Source organism: Staurois parvus, unplaced genomic scaffold, assembly GCF_062004578.1.
Source record: "Staurois parvus isolate SC_StPar_1 unplaced genomic scaffold, SC_StPar_1.0 ptg000518l, whole genome shotgun sequence".
In the NCBI taxonomy this organism is placed as follows: Eukaryota; Metazoa; Chordata; class Amphibia; order Anura; family Ranidae; genus Staurois; species Staurois parvus.
This window is the reverse complement of record NW_028318314.1, coordinates 8,822-30,960: the sequence shown is the minus strand read 5'-3', so window position 1 is coordinate 30,960 and position 22,139 is coordinate 8,822. Positions and strand designations below refer to the sequence as shown.

Sequence of the window (22,139 nt, the reverse complement as noted above, 5' to 3'; positions counted from 1 at the left end):
CAAACAAAAAACCCTTGTGCCTAGGTAACTTGATAAAAAGAGTTCAATTTACAAGTTTTCTTGGATTAGGACCCTTAAAGAAAAAAAAAAAAAAAACCAACACCATACCACACAAAACTACTTTGGAGAAATCAGTAATTTTTTTTTTTTATTAAAACACAATTTGATTGCTTATAGCACAGAATTGCTTTGCTATATAGCAACCATTTAACTGAATGAACTAGATTAATTCATGACACCGATGGGCTGTGATTAGCTCAGCCTGTGCATGTAATCACTGACCATTCACAGCTAGACACTTGTATACAATGGATGGCATGAAAGGAAGCCATCCATTGTTTGCAGCTGTCATGTGACCTGCTGTGATTGGTCACATGGTACTGGCAACAGGCTGGTACACTGATCTGTAGTCATTGGCTGTGTACGAGGTACCCAGACAGATCTCACCACAGTGCGACCTTGCGGGCATGCTCAAGACGTGATCCGGGAAGGACATCATATGATGCCCACCCCAATCGACGAGAGTCCTGCCCGGCGGTCATTTTCCTATTGGTCGGGCAGGAAGTGGTTAAAAGGAGCTGCAGGAATATCTGTCAAGCACTGGCTGTGTGGTACATGACAACAATCTCCCGTATTCTTCATATGTCTGGGCTATGGGGTAGAGTGGCAAGATGGAAACCTTTTCTTACGAAGAAAAACATCCAAGCGCAGCTACATTCTGCAAAAAATACATCTGAAGTCTCCTAAAAGCATGTGGGAAAATATATTATGGTCTGATGAAATCAAGGTTGGACTTTTTGGCCATTATTCCAAAAGATATGTCTGGTGCAAAAACAAACACTACACATAACCAAAAGAACACCATACCCACAGTGAAGCATGGTGATGTCAGCATCATGCTTTGGGGCAGTTTCTTCAGCTGGAACTGGGGCCTTTGTCAAGGTAGAGGGAATTACGAACAGTTCCAAAAACCAGTCAATACTGGCACAAAACCTTCAGGCTTCTGCTAGAAAGCTGAACATGAAGAGGAACTTCATCTTTCAGCATGACAATGACCAAAAACATACATCCAAATCAAAAGGAATGATTTCACAAGAAGATTAAAGTTTTGGAATGGCCCAGCCAGAGCCCAGACCTGAATCCAATAGAAAATCTATGAGGTGATCTAAAGATGAATGTGCACAGGGCAAAAATTACAGATTGAGTGTTTTTGCGAGGAAGAGTGGGCAAATATTGCCAAGTCAAGATGTGCCATACCCAAAAAGACAGTGCTGTAATAAAATCAAAAGGTGCTTCAGCAAAATTAGTTTAAGAGTGTGCACACTTATGCAACCATATTTTAGTTTTCATTTTTACTTCCCTCCACCTAATAGATTTCAGTTTGTTCAGCCGAGTCGTACAGTTTATAGGGAAAGAGCGCGAGAGAGCGAGAAAGCGAGAGAGCGAGAGAAAAAGAAGAAGACTTGGCAATAATTGCCCACTCTTCCTCGCAAAAAACACTCAATCACAGAAACCTGACATTTTAAACAGGGGTATGTAGACTTTTTAGATCCACTGTATATGGAATAAAGATGAAACTTTATAAGGAATTTGGGACTGGTCTCAGAATGACCCTGTTTTAGAGAATCAAGCAGTATGGCTCTCTAGCAGAAAAGGCACAGATGTTAGTACGTTCCTTGCGATAGTAATTGCCATCAGGAAAAAGGTCTTCAGAGCCAAATGGAATAAGGAGCATGAAGTTATCGAGTAAATTTGTGGTGCAAGCAAGGCATTCAAGACAAATTATCTACTCTTCATTGCTGCCTTAGAAAATTAATGACCAAAAGGCCCATCTCTTACTTGCCATGGCCACAAGGACTGAAACTTGAATTTACAACTAATTATAAGCCAGGCTGCTTTTAAATCATTTTGCAGGAATTCAAGAACATTAGATTCCAAGGGAGTTGAAGCATGCCAATTTTTGCCAGAAGAGGTCCCAAAAAGGCTTTCGATTGAAGATGATCAAAATAGCTGACTTTTTCCTAGCTTGCAACAAGGTTTCAGCTACACCCTTTGACAACTGCCTTAGAGATTACCACTCAAACTTCCAAGTCATTAATTTCAGTCTCATGGGGTTCGGATGGAACATCCCATTCTGAACCAGGAGATCCCCACAAACTGTATAGAGGATGAGGCTAGACCAGGGGTGGGCAAACTTTTTGACTTGAGGGCCGCAATGGGTTCATATATTGGACCCGGACCAAGAGTAGATGAATGATGTGTATGTGTCATCCATAGTAAGTATAGTAATTCATCCCCCATAGTAAGCATAGTAATTCGTCCTCCATAGTAATTCATCCCCCATATAGTAATTCATCCCCCATATAGTAATTCATCCCCCATATTAAGTCCCCCCTGTGTCAATTCACTTACCTTTGCTCCGCGCGTTCCTCTCGCCGTTCCGGTGTAGCATGAAAATGTGTCTATGAGGATCTGTCCCCCTCGACGTATCTGCGCATGTGCCAGTTTCAGGCATTAGCAGCCGATCGGCGATCTCCGGCACATGCGCAGATATGTCGAGGGGGACAGATCCTCATAGGAGACAGATTTTCATACTACACCGGTCTTCAGGGCGGAATGTGAGAGGAGCGTTCTCCGCGGGCCGGATTAAAAGGTCCGCCGGGCCGTATACGGCCCGCGGGCCGTAGTTTGCCCATTGCTGGGCTAGACCAACCAATTTCATTCCCAAAGAGGAAACCAAAGCCACCTGGGCCAAGAGGGAAGGACTATTATTGCCCCCACTTCGTGTTCTATCTTCAGGAGAACCTTTAAAACGCAGGAGGGATTGGAGGAAAGATTTGCACTAGAAGAAACCTCCATGGCTTGGAAAGGTCATCTTTGCCTAGGGCTTGAAGGTCCCGAATCAGTAGAGGGGAAGCTGGAAGTTCATTACAGACGCCATCATGTCCACGTCTGGAGTCACCCAGATTTCTTCCACAAGAAAATTGGAATTGAGGTCCCATTGGCTGTGATCTACAAAACTGACTGGTCCATCAGAATGTTCTCCTTTCCTGGGATATATTAAGAGAGGCTACATTCTCTACCCAAAAAGATTTGACAGGCTATTCTCAGGAGAGGCAAGCTTCCGGTGCCTCCTTGACAGGCCAAGCAGGCCACTGTAGTCCAGTTGTCTGAAAGCACCTTCACCACCTTTCCATGTAACAGATACTGGAACGCTAGCAGAGCGAGTCAGGAAGCTGCTAACTCTAGCAGATTGGAACTATGCGTAGTCTGTCTCACAATGATTTTGGACTTTGTGACCAAAGCAGTGGGCTCCCCAAACCACCAGCCTGGTTCTGGAGGCTCAAGAGGGTCACAGCCCTGGTATGAGGATCTTCTGGTTCAATACATGATGATCCCACTGGTGAAGGAAACTGAATTGAAACTTCCTTCTTCAGCATCTGACCCATGTAAGAACTAGGACTCGTCAGTAAGCTTGCTCATTACTTCCCTCATCAAAGTCTAGATTTCTTGGACTTTCTTCTGGGGGAGAAAGATATTGCAGGAGCTGCATTGGATACAGTTGACTCTTGCTAGTTGATTATGCACCCAAAGCATTTGAGCAAGTTACAGATTAGAGACACATGATCCATCAGAAGACTCCTCGACGAGACCAACAGAAGGATGTCATCGAGGTAATTAAATATTTTAAGACCAGAGTCTCAAAAACAGCCATGATGGCCAACAAGACTTGTGAAGGTTCTGGGAATGGTGCAAAGCCCAAATGGCAAAACAATGAACTGGAAAAGCACCCCTTGTATGGCAAACCTAAGAAAGCGATAATGAGCCAGATCTATGGAGACATCCAAAATTCACTGAGGTCATGCAGTCTCTAACTTTTACTACTGAAATGATGGTCTCCAAGAAATCCATCTTGAAAGGAGGGGCCTTCACAAAAGGAATGCAGATATTTCAGGTCTAGAACTTGTCTGAAGGTGCCTATGGATTTGGTTACCAGAAACAGAGGAATACATGTCTTTGCCCCATTCTTGTCTTGGTACAGGAAAAATGGCTTAAGCTGTTAACAATTCCTTTATATATGCATGCAAACAATTCAATTTCTCTGGACACTCTGGTACCAGAGTTGCCACAAAGGGATACAGAGGGGGTCTTTTTGCGAGTTCTAACAGATATCCAGAATCCAAGCATCCTCCACTTCTTTCACCCAGACCTCCTTGAATAGAGCCAATTTTGCTCCCACGAGAGGGCTGGACGGAGACACCTTCAGAAGGCCTTGTTGGAAGACTTAACTGGCTTGATTTGGTTTCCTTGGGAAATGCCACACTGACATTCATGTCTGAAAGATGGGCCACTGCACTGGCTTCTTTGAAACTATCAAACTCTTCTGAAAGAGCAAAAAAGAACTGACGTTGCCATGTCTTCTTCTGCAGGATAAGACCTGACTTCCAAACAGATACCTGCTGAATTGGCAGCTTTAACCTCTTGAGCTCCAGAGGATTTACCCCCCTTAATGACCAGGCCTCTTTTTGCTACTCGGCGCTGCACTAATTCAACTGATAATTGCGAGGTCATGCAATGCTGCACCCAAACGAAATTTACGTTTTTTCACACAAATAGAGCTTTCTTTCGGTGGTATTTGATCATTTGTGCGCTTTTTTATTTTTCATGCTATAAAACAAAAAAGGCCAAAAATTTTGAAGAACAAACAATATTTTTTACTTTCAGCTATAAAAAATACATAGTAAATTCAAAGTTGGTTATAAAAATTTAGGCCAAAATGTATTCTGCTACATGTTTTTGGTAAAAAAAAAAAAAAAAAAAAAAAAAAACCCCAATACGTGTAAGTTATAGCGTTTACAAATGGCGGGAAAGATACTGGGATTTTTAGGGGTTTTTTATACTAATAATGGCGGCGATCAGCAACTTATGGCGGCGATCAGGGACTTATGGCGGGATTGCGGCGGACATTCTGACATTGGGGAGTACTGACTTGGGGTCACGGACATCCCCAGTGACACCAAAACAGTGATCAGTGCAAAAATAAAAAAAAAAATAAAAAAAACACTGACACTGGACTAATGGCACTGGGGAGGAAGAGGTTAACTTTATTTTGCAGGGAAGGGTTATCTGAGTGAGGGGGAGTGTTTTACTAGGGGGTGGGGGTGTGTACTGAAGGGAACACCGCTGAAAGGGAGAGGGAAACTCTTCTGTCCCGGTCAGCGTGTTCTCGAGCTGTCAGGGAAGTGACAGAAAGCACAGCTACTTCAGCTGTGCTCTGTCACAGATTGCTGCCGATCGCCGGGTCATAGCCGGTAAGGACCGGCTGTGACCCGGCGACTGACATCCGCAGCTGTGATCGGCGGGATAAGCAGGGCGGCCGCGCGCCCCCTACCTGTTAACAAAACACACGTTTTAAAACGTGGTTTTGCCTGCCCGTGCCGCCCTGCTGCCGTATTTCTACGGCGGCAAGTGGTTAAAGGTCTTGCCAAAAAAGGAGCTTCCCATCAAATGGAATCTAGGAAGGGCTGTTTTTAGGAGGCATTGTCAGCAGACAAATGCTTTAGCCATAAGGCTCTTTTGGTGCTACTGTGCGAGCCATTAAGTTCGCCATCATCCTGACTAGATCCACTGCAGATTCAGCACTGAAGCCCACAGCCATCCTGAAGAACCAAAACTTCTCCTGAACCCCAGGACTCAATTTCTGCCACCAAAACTCTGTCTTTTGGGTGGAGAACTCTTCCTGCCACCTCATGGCTTCCTTCATTGCCCACACCAGGGAAGGCACCAGAGAAAAAGCAAAGGAATAAGATTCCAGTTCAGTGTCCACATCAGAAAATTCCAGGCTTCCATCTTTCAGAGGCCCACATTTTGAGGTAGCTGCAGGATCTGAATCCTCCAAAAGAGGACTGAAGATGATGCTGCCTGCGAGAGGTTCTCTTTGATGCACTCTGCAAGCCTTCTTTTACTGCGTCTCTAATGTACATTTTTTTTTTTAACAAGAGTGCTTTGAACCAAGCTTTTGGCGGATGCATTATTCTGGTCTGCAGTTCTTTCTGCCAAAAAGGTACACAGATGATTGCACTCTAAAAACGTAGCAAACATTAAATAAAAATGATAAATTTCAGAAAGCAGGGAAAAAACACACTCCCACACACCTCTCCATTAGATCTTCAGTGCTTCAAGATGGAGCTTTAGAAAAAAGCCTAAAAAGAGGGCGAGGGGGGGGGGGGAAGAGAGAGGAGGGGGGGGGGAAGAGAGAGAGAGAGAGAGAGGGGGCGAGGGGGGGGGAGAGAGAGAGAGAGAGAGAGAGAGAGGGGGCGAGGGGGGGGAGAGAGAGAGAGAGAGAGAGAGAGGGGGCGAGGGGGGGGAGAGAGAGAGAGAGAGAGGGGGGGCGAGGGGGGGGGAGAGAGAGAGAGAGAGAGAGAGAGAGAGGGGGGGCGAGGGGGGAGAGAGAGAGAGAGAGAGAGAGAGAGAGAGAGAGGGCGAGGGGGGGGAGAGAGAGAGAGAGAGAGAGAGGGGGCGAGGGGGGGGGAGAGAGAGAGAGAGAGAGAGAGAGAGAGAGAGAGAGAGAGAGAGAGAGAGAGGGGGGGGGGAGGGAGGGGGGGAGGGTAGAGAGAGGGGGGGAGGGAGGTAGAGAGAGGGGGGAGGGAGGTAGAGAGAGGGGGGGAGGGAGGTAGAGAGAGGGGGGAGGGAGGTAGAGAGAGGGGGGAGGGAGGTAGAGAGAGGGGGGAGGGAGGTAGAGAGAGGGGGGAAGGAGGGGGGAGGGGGAGAGAGGCCCGGCAGCTCCATGGTCAACCCCGGGAAGTTCAGTTGCCTGCCACTATGCGTGTGTACCACCTAGCCTGCTCTGTAGCCAAAACAAAAAAACACTGCCGCTATGATGTGGGGATTACCAGCCCCAGGCAGACCCCAGATGTGCTGAGATATGGGACTACAAGTGCCAGCCAACCTATGCACAGGTATGTCACCCCACTCTCCCAGCAGTAATTTATACTTGCCCCTCGGAAATAACTGCTGTAAGGTGACAACAGTCATATATACTGCATACTGTACATAAAAAACTCTGCACCAAGGGAACCCACTGCACAGGGAGGTTTACAGCCCAAACAAGGTATATTCTTACCCAGGTGAGGCTGAACCTGGGAAGGCCATAGGAGAGAAAATTATGATTTTGTTTTTCAAAACGGTGGCCACAGCGGAGGATGAAAAAAAGAACGCTGAGTGAGGGGAGACAGCTGCTACTATAGAATGAGGAAAGAACAAACAGAGGGCGCACAGGCTTAGTGCATTACCTTAAAAAATGTTTAATAAGAAATAAAGTAGGTGTTGCACTCACAAACGACAAAGTCAAGACACATCATAAAGGAACAGCTGGGTCAACACCGCACTGAATAACAGTCCGCAATAGGGAATGTAGACATCCAATAGGCTGACGCGTTTCGAGGACTTGCCTCTTCCTCAGAGCCAACTGACCAAATGTCTGCTCCCTCTTTTATATGCTCACTACTAGTTGAACCAGAGGTCACATGGGCCGTCCTGGACACTCCCCTATGCAGGTGGAGGAGTCACAGGGGCAATTGACGTAGTATAAGTAAACACAAAAGAACTATAAAAATATATACCCTGTTTCCCCGAAAATAAGACCTAGTACTACTATTGGGAATTGTTAAAATATAAGACCTACCCTGAAAATAAGACCTAGTTGTGATCAGGGCTTTTTTTCAGCCAGAACGTGGCGGAATACTGTTCCGCCACCTCTGGCACTGGCCCTGTGCACACCAATATCTACTGTCTCTTATAAACAAAGAAACGTAGCTTTTGTGCTTGCAAGTGACAATCCCTCTTGTAAGTGATCGCACCATCCACTCCCATAGAACTTCCCTACCTCTGTACTCACTGTGGGACAGGGAAGGAACAGATATCGGCGGGTGCAGTATGCAGTGTGTGTAGGGGCGGGGCATCTCATCCTGCAGCCTAATGCATGGAAGCCAATGCCCCAGGGGTGATCACCGGCCAATGGGGAAGAGGTGAAGCGGTGAGTAAGTGCACTTGGTAACCATATGAGGGAAGTGGAGGAAGATGGGGGATGTGCAAAGGTGAGCTGCAGTCAGATGTTGCAGAGGTATATTTACAGGTGAGTTGAAGACATGGTGCATATAGGTGAGCTGCGGCTGGGGGGTGCAGAGGTGAGCAACCCACCTCTGCAAACCCAAGGCTACAGCTCGGCTCTGCACCTCCTGTCCAAAGCTTGTCCCTGTAGCCCCAGCCACAACTCACCCCTGCACCCTGTCTGTGGCTCATCTCTGCACCCTGTTTGAGACTCACCTGTCAATTCACCTCTGCAACACCTGACTGCAGCTCACAACTGTCATCAGCTGGCCCTCTCTATAGTAACCCTCATCCACAACTGCCTGCAGCTCACCTCTGCACTCCCTGTCCAAACTGCATTAAAAAATAAGACCTACCCTGAAAATAAGACCTAGTGTTTTATTGAGCCAAAAAACATATAAGACAGTGTCTTATTTTTGGGGAAACACGGTATGTATAAATAAAATCATTAAAACTAGTGACAATCATAAAATCATATGAACCATAAGTGTGAAAATGAATAAATAAGTAGAAAGTAACACATATATATTAAAAATCCTTCCCTGGTGATGCACTGCACGCATTTAAATGGATGGACGGACGACACTACGAAGCTGCCTAGTGCTCTACTTGCCATAGACAACCATGGGACATGGATTTAATGGAGAGTGGATCTGAAACCCAGCAGAGACACTAATTCATAGAAATGCAGTATATAGGGTGTATACTATTATTCTAGTATAGTCATATGTGATGAAACTTAGGTATGTGTGGCAGTGCAGTGCACCAAGGATGGATGTACATATGAGATATATACGGGGACAAAAGGAGATAAATCACAAGTATAAAACATAAATGTTAATATAAAACGTTACAAAAAAAAAAAAAAAAAAAAAAAAAAAAAAAAAAAAAAAAAAAAAAAAAACTTAATATGGTTTACAAAGTTTAAATAAAATGAAAAAAAAAGTATTGTTAATATAGTAGAATATCCGGTAAAATTGGTATAGTGTATGTAATGTGTGTATGCATAAACATGGAAGCATAAGCAATGTAAATATATAGAAAATTTTTTTGAAGAAAAACACGTTTTTCCTGGACTTCCCTATGTCAACCTACCATGGGTCAGCTCCTCCCACTCTGACCCCTCCAGGACAACCTCTTATCTAGCCTATAGTAGCAGCTGGCAAACACAAATGCTCCTGCGCATGGGGATGGACTCGATGCAGGCTACAATCACATTAAGAATGTCCTGGAACATACACACCTTGCTGCCCTCAAATAGACCGGGGGAATCCAAATATACTGAATGAGGAAAGAACAAACAGAGGGAGCACAGACCTAATGCATTACCATTAAAAAAAAAAAAAAAAAAAAAAAAAAAAAAAAAAAAAAAAAAAAAAAAGTAGGTGTTGTACTCAAACGACAATAAAGTCAAGCCACATCATAAAGGAACAGCTGGGTCAACACCGCGCAGTTATCAGCATTTCTCTCCTCACAAGCGGTCACGCTGACAGCTCGAGGACAGCAGAGCCGGTAATCGGCTTTACTCAGTGGCGACATGTGCACTGATCATCAGGGCACTGATTATCAGTGTGCCCTGATGATCTGTGTAGCCCCAGCAGTGCCATCTGTCAATGTCCATCAATGCCAGCTGTCAGTGCTCAACCATGCAACCTGCCAGTGCCCAATCAATGCCACATATCAGTGCCCATCTGAGCTGCCTTTCATTGTCACCCATCAATGCCAGTCAGTGCCACCTATCAGTGCTGCCAGTGCCACTCAGTGTGCATCAGTGCTTCCTATCAGTGCCATATATGTGTGCTGCTTTTCAGTGCCCAGTGATGCCTGTCAATGCCCATCAGTGTCACCTACCTGTGCTTCCTCAGTGCCACCTATCAGGGCCCATCACTGCAGCCTCATTAGCGTACATCAGTGAAGGTGAAAAATCACTTATTTACAAAATTTTATAACAAAAACTAAGAAAAAATTATTTCAAAATTCAGTGGTTTTTGTTTTAAGAAAAAATTAAAAAACCCAGAAGTGAATAAATACCACCAAAATAAAGCTCTGGTCACAAAAAAATTATAAAAATTTCATATGGGTCCAGTGTTGCATGACCACGCAATTGTCGCAAAAGTGCAACAGTGCTGAAAGCTGGAAATTGGCCTGGGCAGGAAGGGGGTACAAGTGCCCGATAGGCAAGTGGTTAATGAACGATCACATAGTAACAGCAAAACAGAGTCTCAGAGTCTCACATTACCTCTTATCAGGCACGTTACCATCCTCTTAAATGTTTATGGGCCCAAGACAAAAGTGGAACAGGAAATGCCTCTACATGAAGATAAAGTTTTTCTTGTTCTTTAACACAACCCAGCAAGTGATTTTAACACCATCACTAGGACTAAGGACAGGAAAGGTACCGAAGCCAGGCTGGACTGCGATGGCCTTTTTTTTTTCTTTTTTTTTTTTAAACAAAATAGCTAGACACAGGTCTGGTTGGTGTGCACATTCATTGCTGCCCAAACACAGGATTCACTTTTCAGCAAGGTGCTAGTCAGAGCAGAATAGATGGGGTCTGTTGAAAGGGTAATTCCACCTTCTTGGCACCAGTGTGTCAGGCGGTGGAATTTTCCGATCACGGTATTCGGTCTGCGACTCTGAACGGCCCCTGATACACCACCTAGGGGGGGATGGGTACCTGGAAGCTGAATTTGGTGCTCCTGGATGAAGAGACGGCGAGTCAATCCTTTAAGTTTTTTTTTCCAGGCACAGGTAATTGGTCATGAACCTTTGCAGTAGTAAGTCAGTCGTGGGAGCTTACAAAACAAAGGATCGTTGGGTTTTTCATGGATATAAGAAGAAATAAACAGCTTGACAGGTATGTCACCTACCAGCATCTGCTGAGGAAGCTTGATAGGCTTGTCTCGAATAATGTAGATCCGGGGGAGATCTCGGAGGTTAAACTCTTGCTCGGGAAGTTTCAATACGACAGGCATGCCTCTTTGGTTCTGGAAAGGGATTATGGGAAATATCACTCGCCCGACCTCTACCAGAATTTCAAACTAGGTAGAGCGTTTAAGTAAGTTGTAGGCCTGGTCATCATTACAGGTTCCTTGACAAAAAGTCCAACTCGGGGATCCTGGAAACCGCCAGGTCATATTATGCTGACCTCCTGGGTACGAGGGACTTCGATCGGGCGAGCATGTCAGGTTTTCTGAACTCTACTCTAGACTGGGAAATAACAGTTCTTTTGCGTTTGACAGAGGACATCACGCCAGACAAGGTGGGTAAAGCTATTGATAAGCTTGCCATTAAGAAGTCACCTGGGCCAAATGGTTTGACAACTGAGTTTTATAAGCACTTTAAATGGGTACTCTGGCCCCACATTTGGTGGAGGTTTTTAATGACTGTCAGAGAGGGTTTCTCTCTCCATGTGACAATCTGCAGTGATTCTTCTGTCAAAAGGTAAAGATTCTTTGAGAATTGGCACCCCATTAGCCTTCTCAATGTTGATAGGAAGATACTGGCAAAGATAATTTTCTGGTGTTTATCATCTGTTGCAGGTAATTTACTTTGTCGCCATCAGCACTGTTCGGGTCAGAGGTTCGGGTAGGAGCACTTTTTCAGCAGTGTTAACTGTCTGGGAGGGCCATGGAATGCTGCAGGCTGCGGAACATTCCTGCTGGCACTGGATCATGAGTATCTATGGGTGCTTCTTGGCAAGTGTGGCCTGGAGGGGAGTTCAATTGAATGGCTGACGATTTTATACAAGCGGGCTGAAAGCTTTATACTTGTAAATGGTTGGATCGGACAGCCCTTTGAGGTTGGCTTAGGTGTCTATCAAGGGTGTCCTTTGACTCCTCTACTATACGCGTTCACAATCGATCTCTTCAGTCGTAAGTTAAAAGAGCTGACTGTTGTGTGGGAGTTCCTTTGGGCATTCCTGAGGAGTCTCCTCTGAGGGTTGTGGCCTATGCTGGTGACATGTGTTTTCAGCTCTGGGACAGAAGAGGTGGTCTAAGTGACAGGACAGTATGCTGAGGCATCTGGGTCAAAGATCAAACACAATAGGAGTGAGGTTATCTGGATGGGAGAGGAAGGCGAAAGCGTTGCACTAATGGATACCTTCCCAAAGCCCAAGCAGGAAATCAAAGTTTTTGGCATCAGCTTTGGTTCTGGTGATTACGGCCTTGCAAATTGGGTAAGCAGGCTACAAGATGCCAATACCGAGGTTTCCAGCTCGAAGGATTGGAAACTCTTACAGGGAAAGGATTGACCTGATTAAAAGTTACCTGATCCCAGTATTTCTGTATGTCAGCTTTGTCTGTTTTGCCAGTGTCTCTCTAGGCAAACACCTACAGCGGTTTCTTCCAGCTGTTATGGGGGAACAGAATGAACCTCATCAAGAGGTCTGTAACCTACCTTCCCAGGCAGATAGGTGGCCTAGGTATGGTCAACCCAGTGGTTTTCTTTTCTCTGATGTTGTTGAAACATAATTTTGGTAGCATGCTGGCAGAGGAACCGCATGGGTGGGTTGGTATTTCAGTCCTGGTTTTGGCCTTTTCTACGGAGCTGGGAGAATGGTGGGCCAGTGAAAAGCCTGAAGGTCTAACATGTTAAGTTCCCGGCTTATGTTGCCTGAAAATGCTTCGGCAGTGGCGATTGACATTTGGGGAAAATTAAGCCTCTTCCTAGAAAAGCCCTGGAGAGGAGGGTTGTTGAATCTGCCTTTAGTGAGCCACTGGCCTTGATGGATTGCCCAGGCCCTGTTATGAGGAAGGTTCTGCATTTGATGAATCTGGAGAGAATCCCTTTAAAGTTCTGGGATTTGGCCTGGCTCTCGTTCCAGGGCAGACAATATGAAGGGTGACCTGAAGCATAGCTCTGCGGAGAACCATGGTTGTCCAAGAGTGGAGTGTGGTGGGGTGGAGGAGACGATTGACTATTTCTTGCTTCAGTGCCCCTTCAATGCAGAAGTCTACAAGTGGGTGGATGGGGCTCTGGCTATCCCTTTCCTTTCCCAAGTTATGCAGAATGGTCTTACAGGCCTTTCAAAATAATCAGGATTTTGAGACCCTTTTTCCTAGTTCACCTAGTAGTTTATTGATGTATGTGGAATGCACAGTGCCAGGTTTCCATTCGCAAAAAAGTCCTTCCTGTCAAAGTGCTGGTGCACAACATTTTGGGTGAGGTTGGAAGATTCAGGGTCTTGAGAGACAGGTGGCTGCCGGGGGGCCTGGACAAAGAGGAATGTCAGATCCCCGTAACTGCCATCAGTCTCTGGGTGCGTGGCTTCTCTGTCCTTTCACGTCCTAGATTTTTAAGATCAGCCTTTTTGAAAAAAGGCTGCATGCATGGGATAAAATGTTTATTTGTTTCTTAGCCCGAGGGTCTGTTTAGGTGGAGTTAGGATTTGTTGATGTACATTATAAACATAATAGGATTAGTTCTGTGTTTTTTCCCCCGCAAAAAAGCCATCTTCTGTTTTCTATGCTGAAGCAAGCCATTTTTGTTTAAAATATACATTTTATTTATTCTGTATATACAAAACTGTTATTACGTTTATAAGATTTTTAACAAATTTACACATTTGTTTATGGTAATATTCAAAATTTCTTTTTATAGGTTATTAGAGCTAGTCATCTTCGATTATGTTTTTGTTTGAACAGCCTTTTATATTGTACATCAGTTATGGTGAACTTTTGCAGGCATATAAGTTGGTATTTTGTATGCCTGCCCTCCTGTCCATGTACATAGGGTACCTTGGATATATACCAGATATACCCGAGGAGTAGACAATGCATTTCTAATATTAACAGTACCATGCCCAAACAGATGGGAAGGAAGAAACCCAATCTTCATCCTCTACAGCTGTACTACCTTGTTGGCATTCGGAGTCTGCCTCTCACTTATAAAAGACCTGCAGATAACTGCAGGTCTCACTCAAATATTCTTGAGTGACGATATACCCCTCCATTTGGGGTTATTGTTCCTTCAACTTTTGGGTTCCTTAAAAAAAAAAAAAAAAACAAAAAAAAAAAAAAACCCCACTTACTTTCAGGTTTAAATGCTCAGACTTCATAATGTAGTGGTCACATACCTTGTAGCAGAGCCTGACAAGTAGGGTGAAGCCTCTCCTACAGCCCCAGCTCTGAGACCACTGATGTTGCGACAGTGGCCACAACAGAACGAGAAGGTTTGAGTGCATGTAAGATGTTCTGTCAACCATGGCAGTAGGTAGCTGGTGCATCGCCAGAGGCAGGTCGGATCACTGGAACAGCAGGTACTGTAGCAGCAGAGAAAGCAGACCCAGGACTGGTCAGCCAGCAGGTGCTTGACACACAGTTGGCAGTTAGCCAGGTGCAGCAGGACTGGTAGCAATGAACAGGTGAAGCATCAACAGAAACCAGGTAGCATACAGGGTAGTACAGGCGGATAACTATGTACAGTCAAATAAGCCAGGTCAGCAACAAACGGTCACAGATCAGCATTGTAGAATTAGGCGGGTAGAAGACAGAGCAAATTCAGAAGCAGGCCAAAGTCAGGGCAGGTGGCTTTGTTAGCTGGGACAATAACAGAAGTCAGTACAGGATCAGATGCAGGAACACAGGTAAAAAGCTGTAGATCAGACAGCACTGGCTAACAGAACTGCTGCAGTTTAACTAGTCCCACTGGCGCCAACATTAGTGGCAGGCAGCCATGCAAACGCAACTGCGCACGGTTATGCACAGAGAGACAAGCGCCCATGCACATCTAAAGGCTTCACTTGTACCACAACTAGTACCTTCCTGACAGTTTCCATTCTAATTCCCACAGTTGGTCATGGCTTTGTTCCCTTTTCTGGCGTCGCTACAACTCTGTATGCTTAGTCCAAGAATGTTTAGGGTCCCCATACCTTGGGACCCTTTGTTTCCTGTGTATATAGGAATGTGTTCCCTAGTTTAATTTTCTTATAAAAAGTTAATGGTTATCCAGGATGACTGCACTTCATTTGATGCACCAGCTGATTATAATAAAGCAGCATCCAAAAGACAGTGGAATAAACAGCTTTTTCTTCTGAGCAGAAAAAAAAAAAAAAAAAAAAGTGTAGGTATCTACATGAAAACTACATTGTTGAGAAAAAGAAAAAAAAAATTGCCTCTGGGTGTTCAAAAGTGGAGTTATTTTTCAGGATCTATGGAGGTATAGCCACCGGAATGCACTTTGCATTGAAATTGGCTAGTATACAGCCTGCTTAAAGCAAGGTGAAGATTGTGTTCTCCAATAAAAGCTGGGGGGGGGGGGGGGGGGGGGTTAGGTCGGCTTGCGCTCCGCTGCTGCAGAGCGGACACAGCCCGCTGTTATCTATGGCGCAGTCGGATTGAAACAAACCGCCTGTCTGTTTCCACCCAACTTCCATCCAATCCGCTGGACAGATGGGGATCCCCTATCCATCTGTTTTTAGCATACAGAATCGGATGCTGCTCCATAGAGTCATGGATGGTCCGATCACGTCTGCCTGAAAAACTGACCCGATGGGACTGTCAGTGTGAAAGGGGCCTTATAGAGAGAAAAAAAAAAAAAAAAAAAAAAAAAAAAGTCTTTCTGCACTCCAGTGCTTTATGCTGGGATAGATGGGCAGTAACCACCTGCTTGGAGTCAACATAAAGAAACCAAGTATATCTATGCCAAAATTGTTTGCATAGGCACAGTAAGGCTCAGTAAGGCTGCCATGACGTGGGATAAGACTTGAGACCCCCAGCCGCATGACATGTGAAATCCCATGTCAGTCAAAGAGAACAGTTTTAACTAGCACTACTGAAGACTTCAGAAAAGGTTCCTGTACTACTTCAAGGCAACTTCCATCTGACTTATGCCCATAGAGACTTTAATAGAAGTTGACTCCAAGTGGGATCCTCATCGAGATTGATGGGATTTGGATCCAACACTCTTTTCCATAAAATTTCATTTAATTTATCGAATTTCTAACAAAATCCTAAATTTCCAGAACAAATGGAATTCGTGGGGGGCAAACCCACATTGATCGACCGATGCAAATTCATTGTAAAGAAGAGCTGGTTGCCAAAGAGGGCCACATCCTTAAAAGGATGACTCGTCAGCTGTCAGTGGTTTTCATTACTATAATATGTAAATAAAAGAATTCCAGGGAATTGCCCGCATTCTTTTTATTTACATGCATGATGTCAACACAAGCCTGATCATTGAATTAGCTCCAAGCACAGCCAGGAAATGGAGCACACCGTGCTCTCCTGCCTACTGTGGTCAGTTTATATTGGCAATGTAGAAGGACTAGCAGGAACACCTGGTATTTCACACAAAAGGAAACAATATAAAGAGAACAGGATAATTTTTCATGGTACAGCAGGCACATATTCGGAATGTTGATTTTACATATTCTTTAATGTGATACTAAACACACCGTTTAATTTACACACAAAAAAATAAATAAATAAAATCTTTACTATTTTATGGCAATAACCGTGTGGGCAGATTTCTGCCAGTCATAGGCTGTGTCACGCCCCTCCAGCCTGTGTTTTAGAACAGAGAGGTGAAGCCTGCATTAATCAAGATGTAATCTTTCTCCCCCCCCCCCCCCCCCAAATTGTGTTAAGCTGGTTAGTGGGCATGGAGGAGGAGGGAGTGGGTTGTCATTTACCACTGCATATACGTCCACATGTGTGACTTTATAGCCATAGTCACATGGGCTGCTAAGATGTGTTGGGGAGGAAAAGCTCAGCATAGAAAACTCACTGAAAACTGAGCATGTGCAGTAGCTGCCAACACTGCTCTGCAAAGTCTCCAAATGCATTGGGGACCTGGACAGAATGGGGAGATAGAACACAACAGAATCAACCAGGTTTTATGCAAATACAGAAGACGATTCTCGTAGTGAATGAGTATGAACAGAATGGAATACAGACTTATTGATACTTTATGATGTGGGTTTTATTTACACTTTAAAGCAGAGCTCCACCCAAGAGGGGAAGTTCTGCTTAAAGGCCTCCGGTTTGGCTTCTGGTGAGGAACTGGATACCAAATTTGACAGGTACCCGCTCCCACTCAGACCACCTAGGCGATCAGAAGTGGAAGCTCCCCTCCCCCAAGTCTTCTGGGGCTATTGACATGTCCCAGAAGACTGCGGGACCATTCACAATGTGCAGTGCAATTTTCAGAAAATCTACTGGAGTTTCGCTTTAAGTCAGTTTATACTGATGTGCGTTTCTCTCTAAAAGGCCTACCTCTGGTGTTGCTCGGAGATAGATTATGCCATCCAGTTCGATTTCGGTCTCAAACTGATTCAGAAGCCAGGTATGCCAGTCTTGGTAAATAGCCCATTCTGTTTCACTGATGCTTCCTGACTCAAACAAACTTGAGGCAAAAACATACCTAAAAAAGACAAAAATGAACATTAAATTAAAAACACCCACACACTCACGCCTTTTCAAGTCAAATGTGAGAAGAAAAATAAAAAAAAAAAAAAGTGGAAGGGGGACAGGTGAACTCAGTCTTGATCCTACTTTAATGTAACCCAGCAACCCATGTACAAAACCCCCTGACTTCACTCCTTTGATTACATTAACCATTTCCTGTATACCAAAAACATTAGGAAATTGCAACAAGACCTGAGAGCTTCTATCACTGTGGAGGAAATTTCTAAACTCAAAAGATACCATAGACAAAGGGATAGTTAATATCGTAAGGACTTGGAGGAAAGAAAAAAAGTTTAATTAGGACAGTGAGGACTACACTAAAATTAGGTCTACCGATGGCCTCCTCGATATCAAACCCCAAGGAAGATTAGGCAGCGAATTACAAAGAGAACGTTAACAGACTCCCCTGTAGAATTACCTTTTGAGAGGAACGCTGCCTCCGATTTTTTTTTTTTTTTAAAGGACAAGCACAGCATGGAGAGATATCCAGAGTAAACATAAGATTACAATTCAGAGAGACAGGCAGAATATACTGGATACTACAGTATCCAATATATTTCCTCTTCAGTACGTTCCCTGGAGGTGGTATGTGTGCTTAACAGAGGTTTGTCTGTCAAAAGGATCATCTTAAGTTTCAACTTGATCTAGGATTTATACACTGTTTAGGAATACCAGATGGAAAAATCTTTTTTTTTACTAAACCAACAGTGACATTTGATTACCTAATGTTTTGGATTGCAACAAATTAGGAATTTATGTAAAATCCAAGACAATTCCACCAAATTACATATCTATCAAAATGTTCATCAGAGAAGTGATGTTGGGCATGTTTCCAGAAAGGGACATGGTGCCAATAATCCAGCCTAATAACCCATGTCTGGGAGATTAGCACTTCCAATTAAGTACACAAAAGGGTGTGATATTGAAACAGCCAACAAAAAGGTGGCTTAGTAGTAATACTGAAGACAAATAACTGCACTTTTTTTTACCTGCAAACCACCATTTGATTGACAGCAGCTATTGACCTGCCCAGTGAGAAGGGAGACAATGGAGAGTGCCGCTGTTCTTGTGCGCATCACTGGTTTGGATCAGGCGCCAGTTAAGGGGGGGGGGGGGGTAATCCTGTAGCACAGAAGGTTTTGTAGCTTAATGCATAGAATGCACCAAAGTTAAAAACCTTAAGGCTTTAGGATTTGTTTGAACCCTTGTCCTTAAATGGGAATTAAAAAAAAAAAAAAAAACCCCACACACTCCAGGTTTTGCACTAACATGCTGAAGTTGCAAAAATTGATTTCAGGTATTAAGATTTGTTTGGACCATTGTAAAAAAAACAAAACAAAACAAAAACACACACCACAAAGTTTTGCAAGGAGTTAAATTTTGAAGCAGTAGTTCCTGACATGGAGATACATGCAAGGATGGCAATTCAGAGTACTTTATAAATGACACAAGTGGTGTACCTATGCCTACCTGGGAAGTACAGACTTTATAACAGTGTTTTGCAGGCAGCAAGAACACATTCTAACCCAGACGTTCCTTTTGCTTAAGGTCATATGACCAGAAGCAATGAGGGAGATTGAAGTCTCCCTCACTGTTGTGGGCCAGGACGTCAAAGGGTGCGTACTGGTACAATACTGAAAGAAGCTTTGGTGCCCTGCTAGAGTCTTACTTCTCCTCCCGGGACACTCTCTGCTCCAGATATTGGAGGGAGAAGTGCTGGGCTGCTGATGAGGGATTTACAATCACATTGATAGGCCAAATTCTTCCTGAGGTCCCTAAGGACTCCACCACCAAAGTCTTAGGGCCTGCTGCAGAAAAACCATTTGCAAGAAGTGCCTAGCAAATCAGTCACAGAGATACAATGCAGTGAAACACCACCTATGTCTTCCAAGCCTGGTGTGTCGGACAAGGGGTACTTGTCCTGGCTGTTGCTTTGTTTTTGTCTCCTCCAATTTCGCTTAGCTGTGAATAGGCAAAGTACTAATGTCGCCCTAAAGTAGAACTTCATTCAATAGGGAAAGCTTCACTTTTTGCCCCCTCCACCTCTACTTTTGGTACATTTTTTTTTTTCACTTTCACTAGGACAGACTATCCTTCACCTGCCCTTTTTGGACACGCCACAGGTCCCAGCCAGGCTGCAGGACCATGCACAAGGTGCAAAGTGGCTTACTATGTGCTATTAGAGTCACAGCCAACTTCCTGCAATAATGGTGCTGGCACTGGGCTGGCAATGGAAGACAAGTGAACAACAACACTGGATACCTGGACAGGCAAGTGTACTTCTATTAAAAGTCAGCAGCTACACTATTTGTAGCTGTTGACTTTTAGGTTCTCCCCCCCCCTAGACTGAAGAACCACTTTAAAGTAATTCTATTGCTTTGCCCTGCATGTGCAGCTGTATTTATTTCAGGTACCCTCATATTCCTTCTATACTGAAATATATTGTAATTGTACTGTATCCCTTATAATGTAAAGCTCTGCGCAAACTGTTGGCGTTCTATAAATCCTGTATAATAATAAAAAGGTACTTGTGCTGTGCCCATTTACACACATATATAGTACATACACATTAACTGTAAAAATGTGTTCAAATGCTGTTACCTGTCACTGTACACTGATCGTTCAAAAAATTGTACAGGGTATTCAGCTTCTTGTAATTTATGAGAAACTGGCTTAAGTTGGGCTCGAACACGGCTCAGGCAGGCATATGTTTGAAATGTGTAAGCCCATCTTGTGGGTTTGTCATATAGCATTTGAAGGAGGTTTCCTCCATTCTTCTGTGATGTTGACAGTTCCTACAAAAGAGCAAAAATAAACTCCCATTTTAATCTGTCCATCAGTTACAATGAAGTTTCAGTTTTCACAAGCGTATTGAAAATCATAGGAGTTCAGAGAACCACACAAACTCCAACAATTACCTCATGCTCATCTTCAGTAGTTTGAACATTACACCATTTGGCAATTGGCTCAGGGACAACCTCCCACTCATCACTTGTTTGTTCCAGAAGTCTAACAAATGTTGACTTGCCTGCAGCTGTATAAACAAAACAAGTTCAATACTTTATTTTCAGGCAAAAAGTACAAATTTAAAATATCGGTATTTTTAAAGCACCATCTATTGGATCGCATCTTTCTAACAAGCCACATGGTGGCGCCCTATGGCAGATACTAATACGATTCATGTGACAATTACTAATTGGAGCTTACTCCAAATACAGTAGGTTTTTTTGCGCGACTTTATCTTTCTTCTTCGTTTCTCTGTAAACTGCAGTCACAATTTCGGCTTTCCGGAAGAAGCAGAAGAAGAAAAAAACACACACACACACACACACACACACACACACACACACACACACACACACACACACACACACACACACACACACACACACACACACACACACACACACACACACACACACACACACACACACACACACACACACACACACACACACACACACACACACACACACACACACACAAGTTCTGTTAACCCTAAACACTCTAGAATCAAAACAAATATATTCTTGTTGACACCAAATTCAACTATAGATTGTAACACATTCTGAGATTATAATCAACTGTCAATTTTACAAAAGTAAAACTCTTCCTGGATATTATATACAGCATTAGGCTTATTTTGGATTCATTGCACAGAAGGTATTAAGTGTGCCAAGCGCGCGACCTTAGAAATCAACACGTATATGCATTACTCACCAATATTCCCCTCAATTGAGATTTTCTTCGATCTTTTCTGAAAACTATCGTCAAACACGGGACTATAGCAGATTCTTTTTGGCGGTGTAGCCATATCTCCCACTTGCACAAGAAGCAGTTGTATACAATAAACATTTCGCGCTTTTAGCAAGGTTTTTTACACACCCTTAAAAGCAGCGCGCCTTACTGACTTACCAATCAGTGATGACCCGCGTTACTCTGTCCAATAAGAGTACAGCTGTTAAAGCGCGAATGCCATGAAGAGGTTTGTGAGATTTCGAGCCAAATGCAGAGTCATTTTTTTTGGTTTGCATGTGAGTAGCTCAGCAAAAACTAGATAAATAATGTTGACTGTTTAAAGAAGCGTGGCTTCTCCTAATCGAAACGGGAATACTGGTATGCGTTATACTCTGACAATATTTTGCTTTAGCTTGTAGTACTAAACTGGCTCTGAACCGCGTGCAACAGTTCATGATCTGCAGCAGTATAGAATATTTACGTGCTATTACCTTTAGTGTCGGTCTCATTAGTACTTTCTATGAAATGAATACCTACATGTGCAATGAGATGGCAGAATTCGGTAATAATCAGTTTAACCACTTGCTGTAAAGTCAATTCTGATATATATGTAAAACCTGCATTTTTTTTTTTTAAACTAAGTACTTAGAATCCCCAAACATTATATATTTTATAAAAGCAAAGGCTCTGGAGGAAAAAAAATGAAGGTTGTAGGAATTTATGTTACTCAGTTTATTAAACTTTAATTTTCAAGAACAGAGACACCTTAATGTATTTTGGTGTATACGAACACTATCTCATTCCTAATTGCCCTATTGATCAGTGTACATGTCCCCTCCGCAGAAAGCCGATTACTGGCTCTCCTCAGCTGGAGAGGAGAGA

The 22,139-nt window shown here is 43.7% G+C and overlaps 1 protein-coding gene across 2 annotated transcripts in view; it reads right to left on the bottom strand.

Moving 5' to 3' along the window:
• The window catches only part of LOC149451826 (deoxycytidine kinase 2-like), a 196,101-nt gene extending 174,708 nt beyond the window's left edge, over positions 1-21,393 (bottom strand). Inside the window, exons 1-5 of one of the 2 annotated variants that reach the window (XM_089690122.1) lie at positions 21,240-21,393; positions 20,438-20,553; positions 20,121-20,314; positions 17,328-17,475; positions 10,980-11,096 (exon numbers count right to left, since the gene is read on the bottom strand). In XM_089690122.1, coding sequence (XP_089546248.1) covers positions 10,980-11,096; positions 17,328-17,475; positions 20,121-20,314; positions 20,438-20,553; positions 21,240-21,333 — 669 coding nt within the window. In that variant the 5' untranslated portion in view covers positions 21,334-21,393. The remainder of the gene's footprint in view (positions 1-10,979; positions 11,097-17,327; positions 17,476-20,120; positions 20,315-20,437; positions 20,554-21,239) is intronic. The other variant, XM_089690123.1, reaches the window with a different exon arrangement.
• Positions 21,394-22,139: the final 746 nt, after the last annotated feature.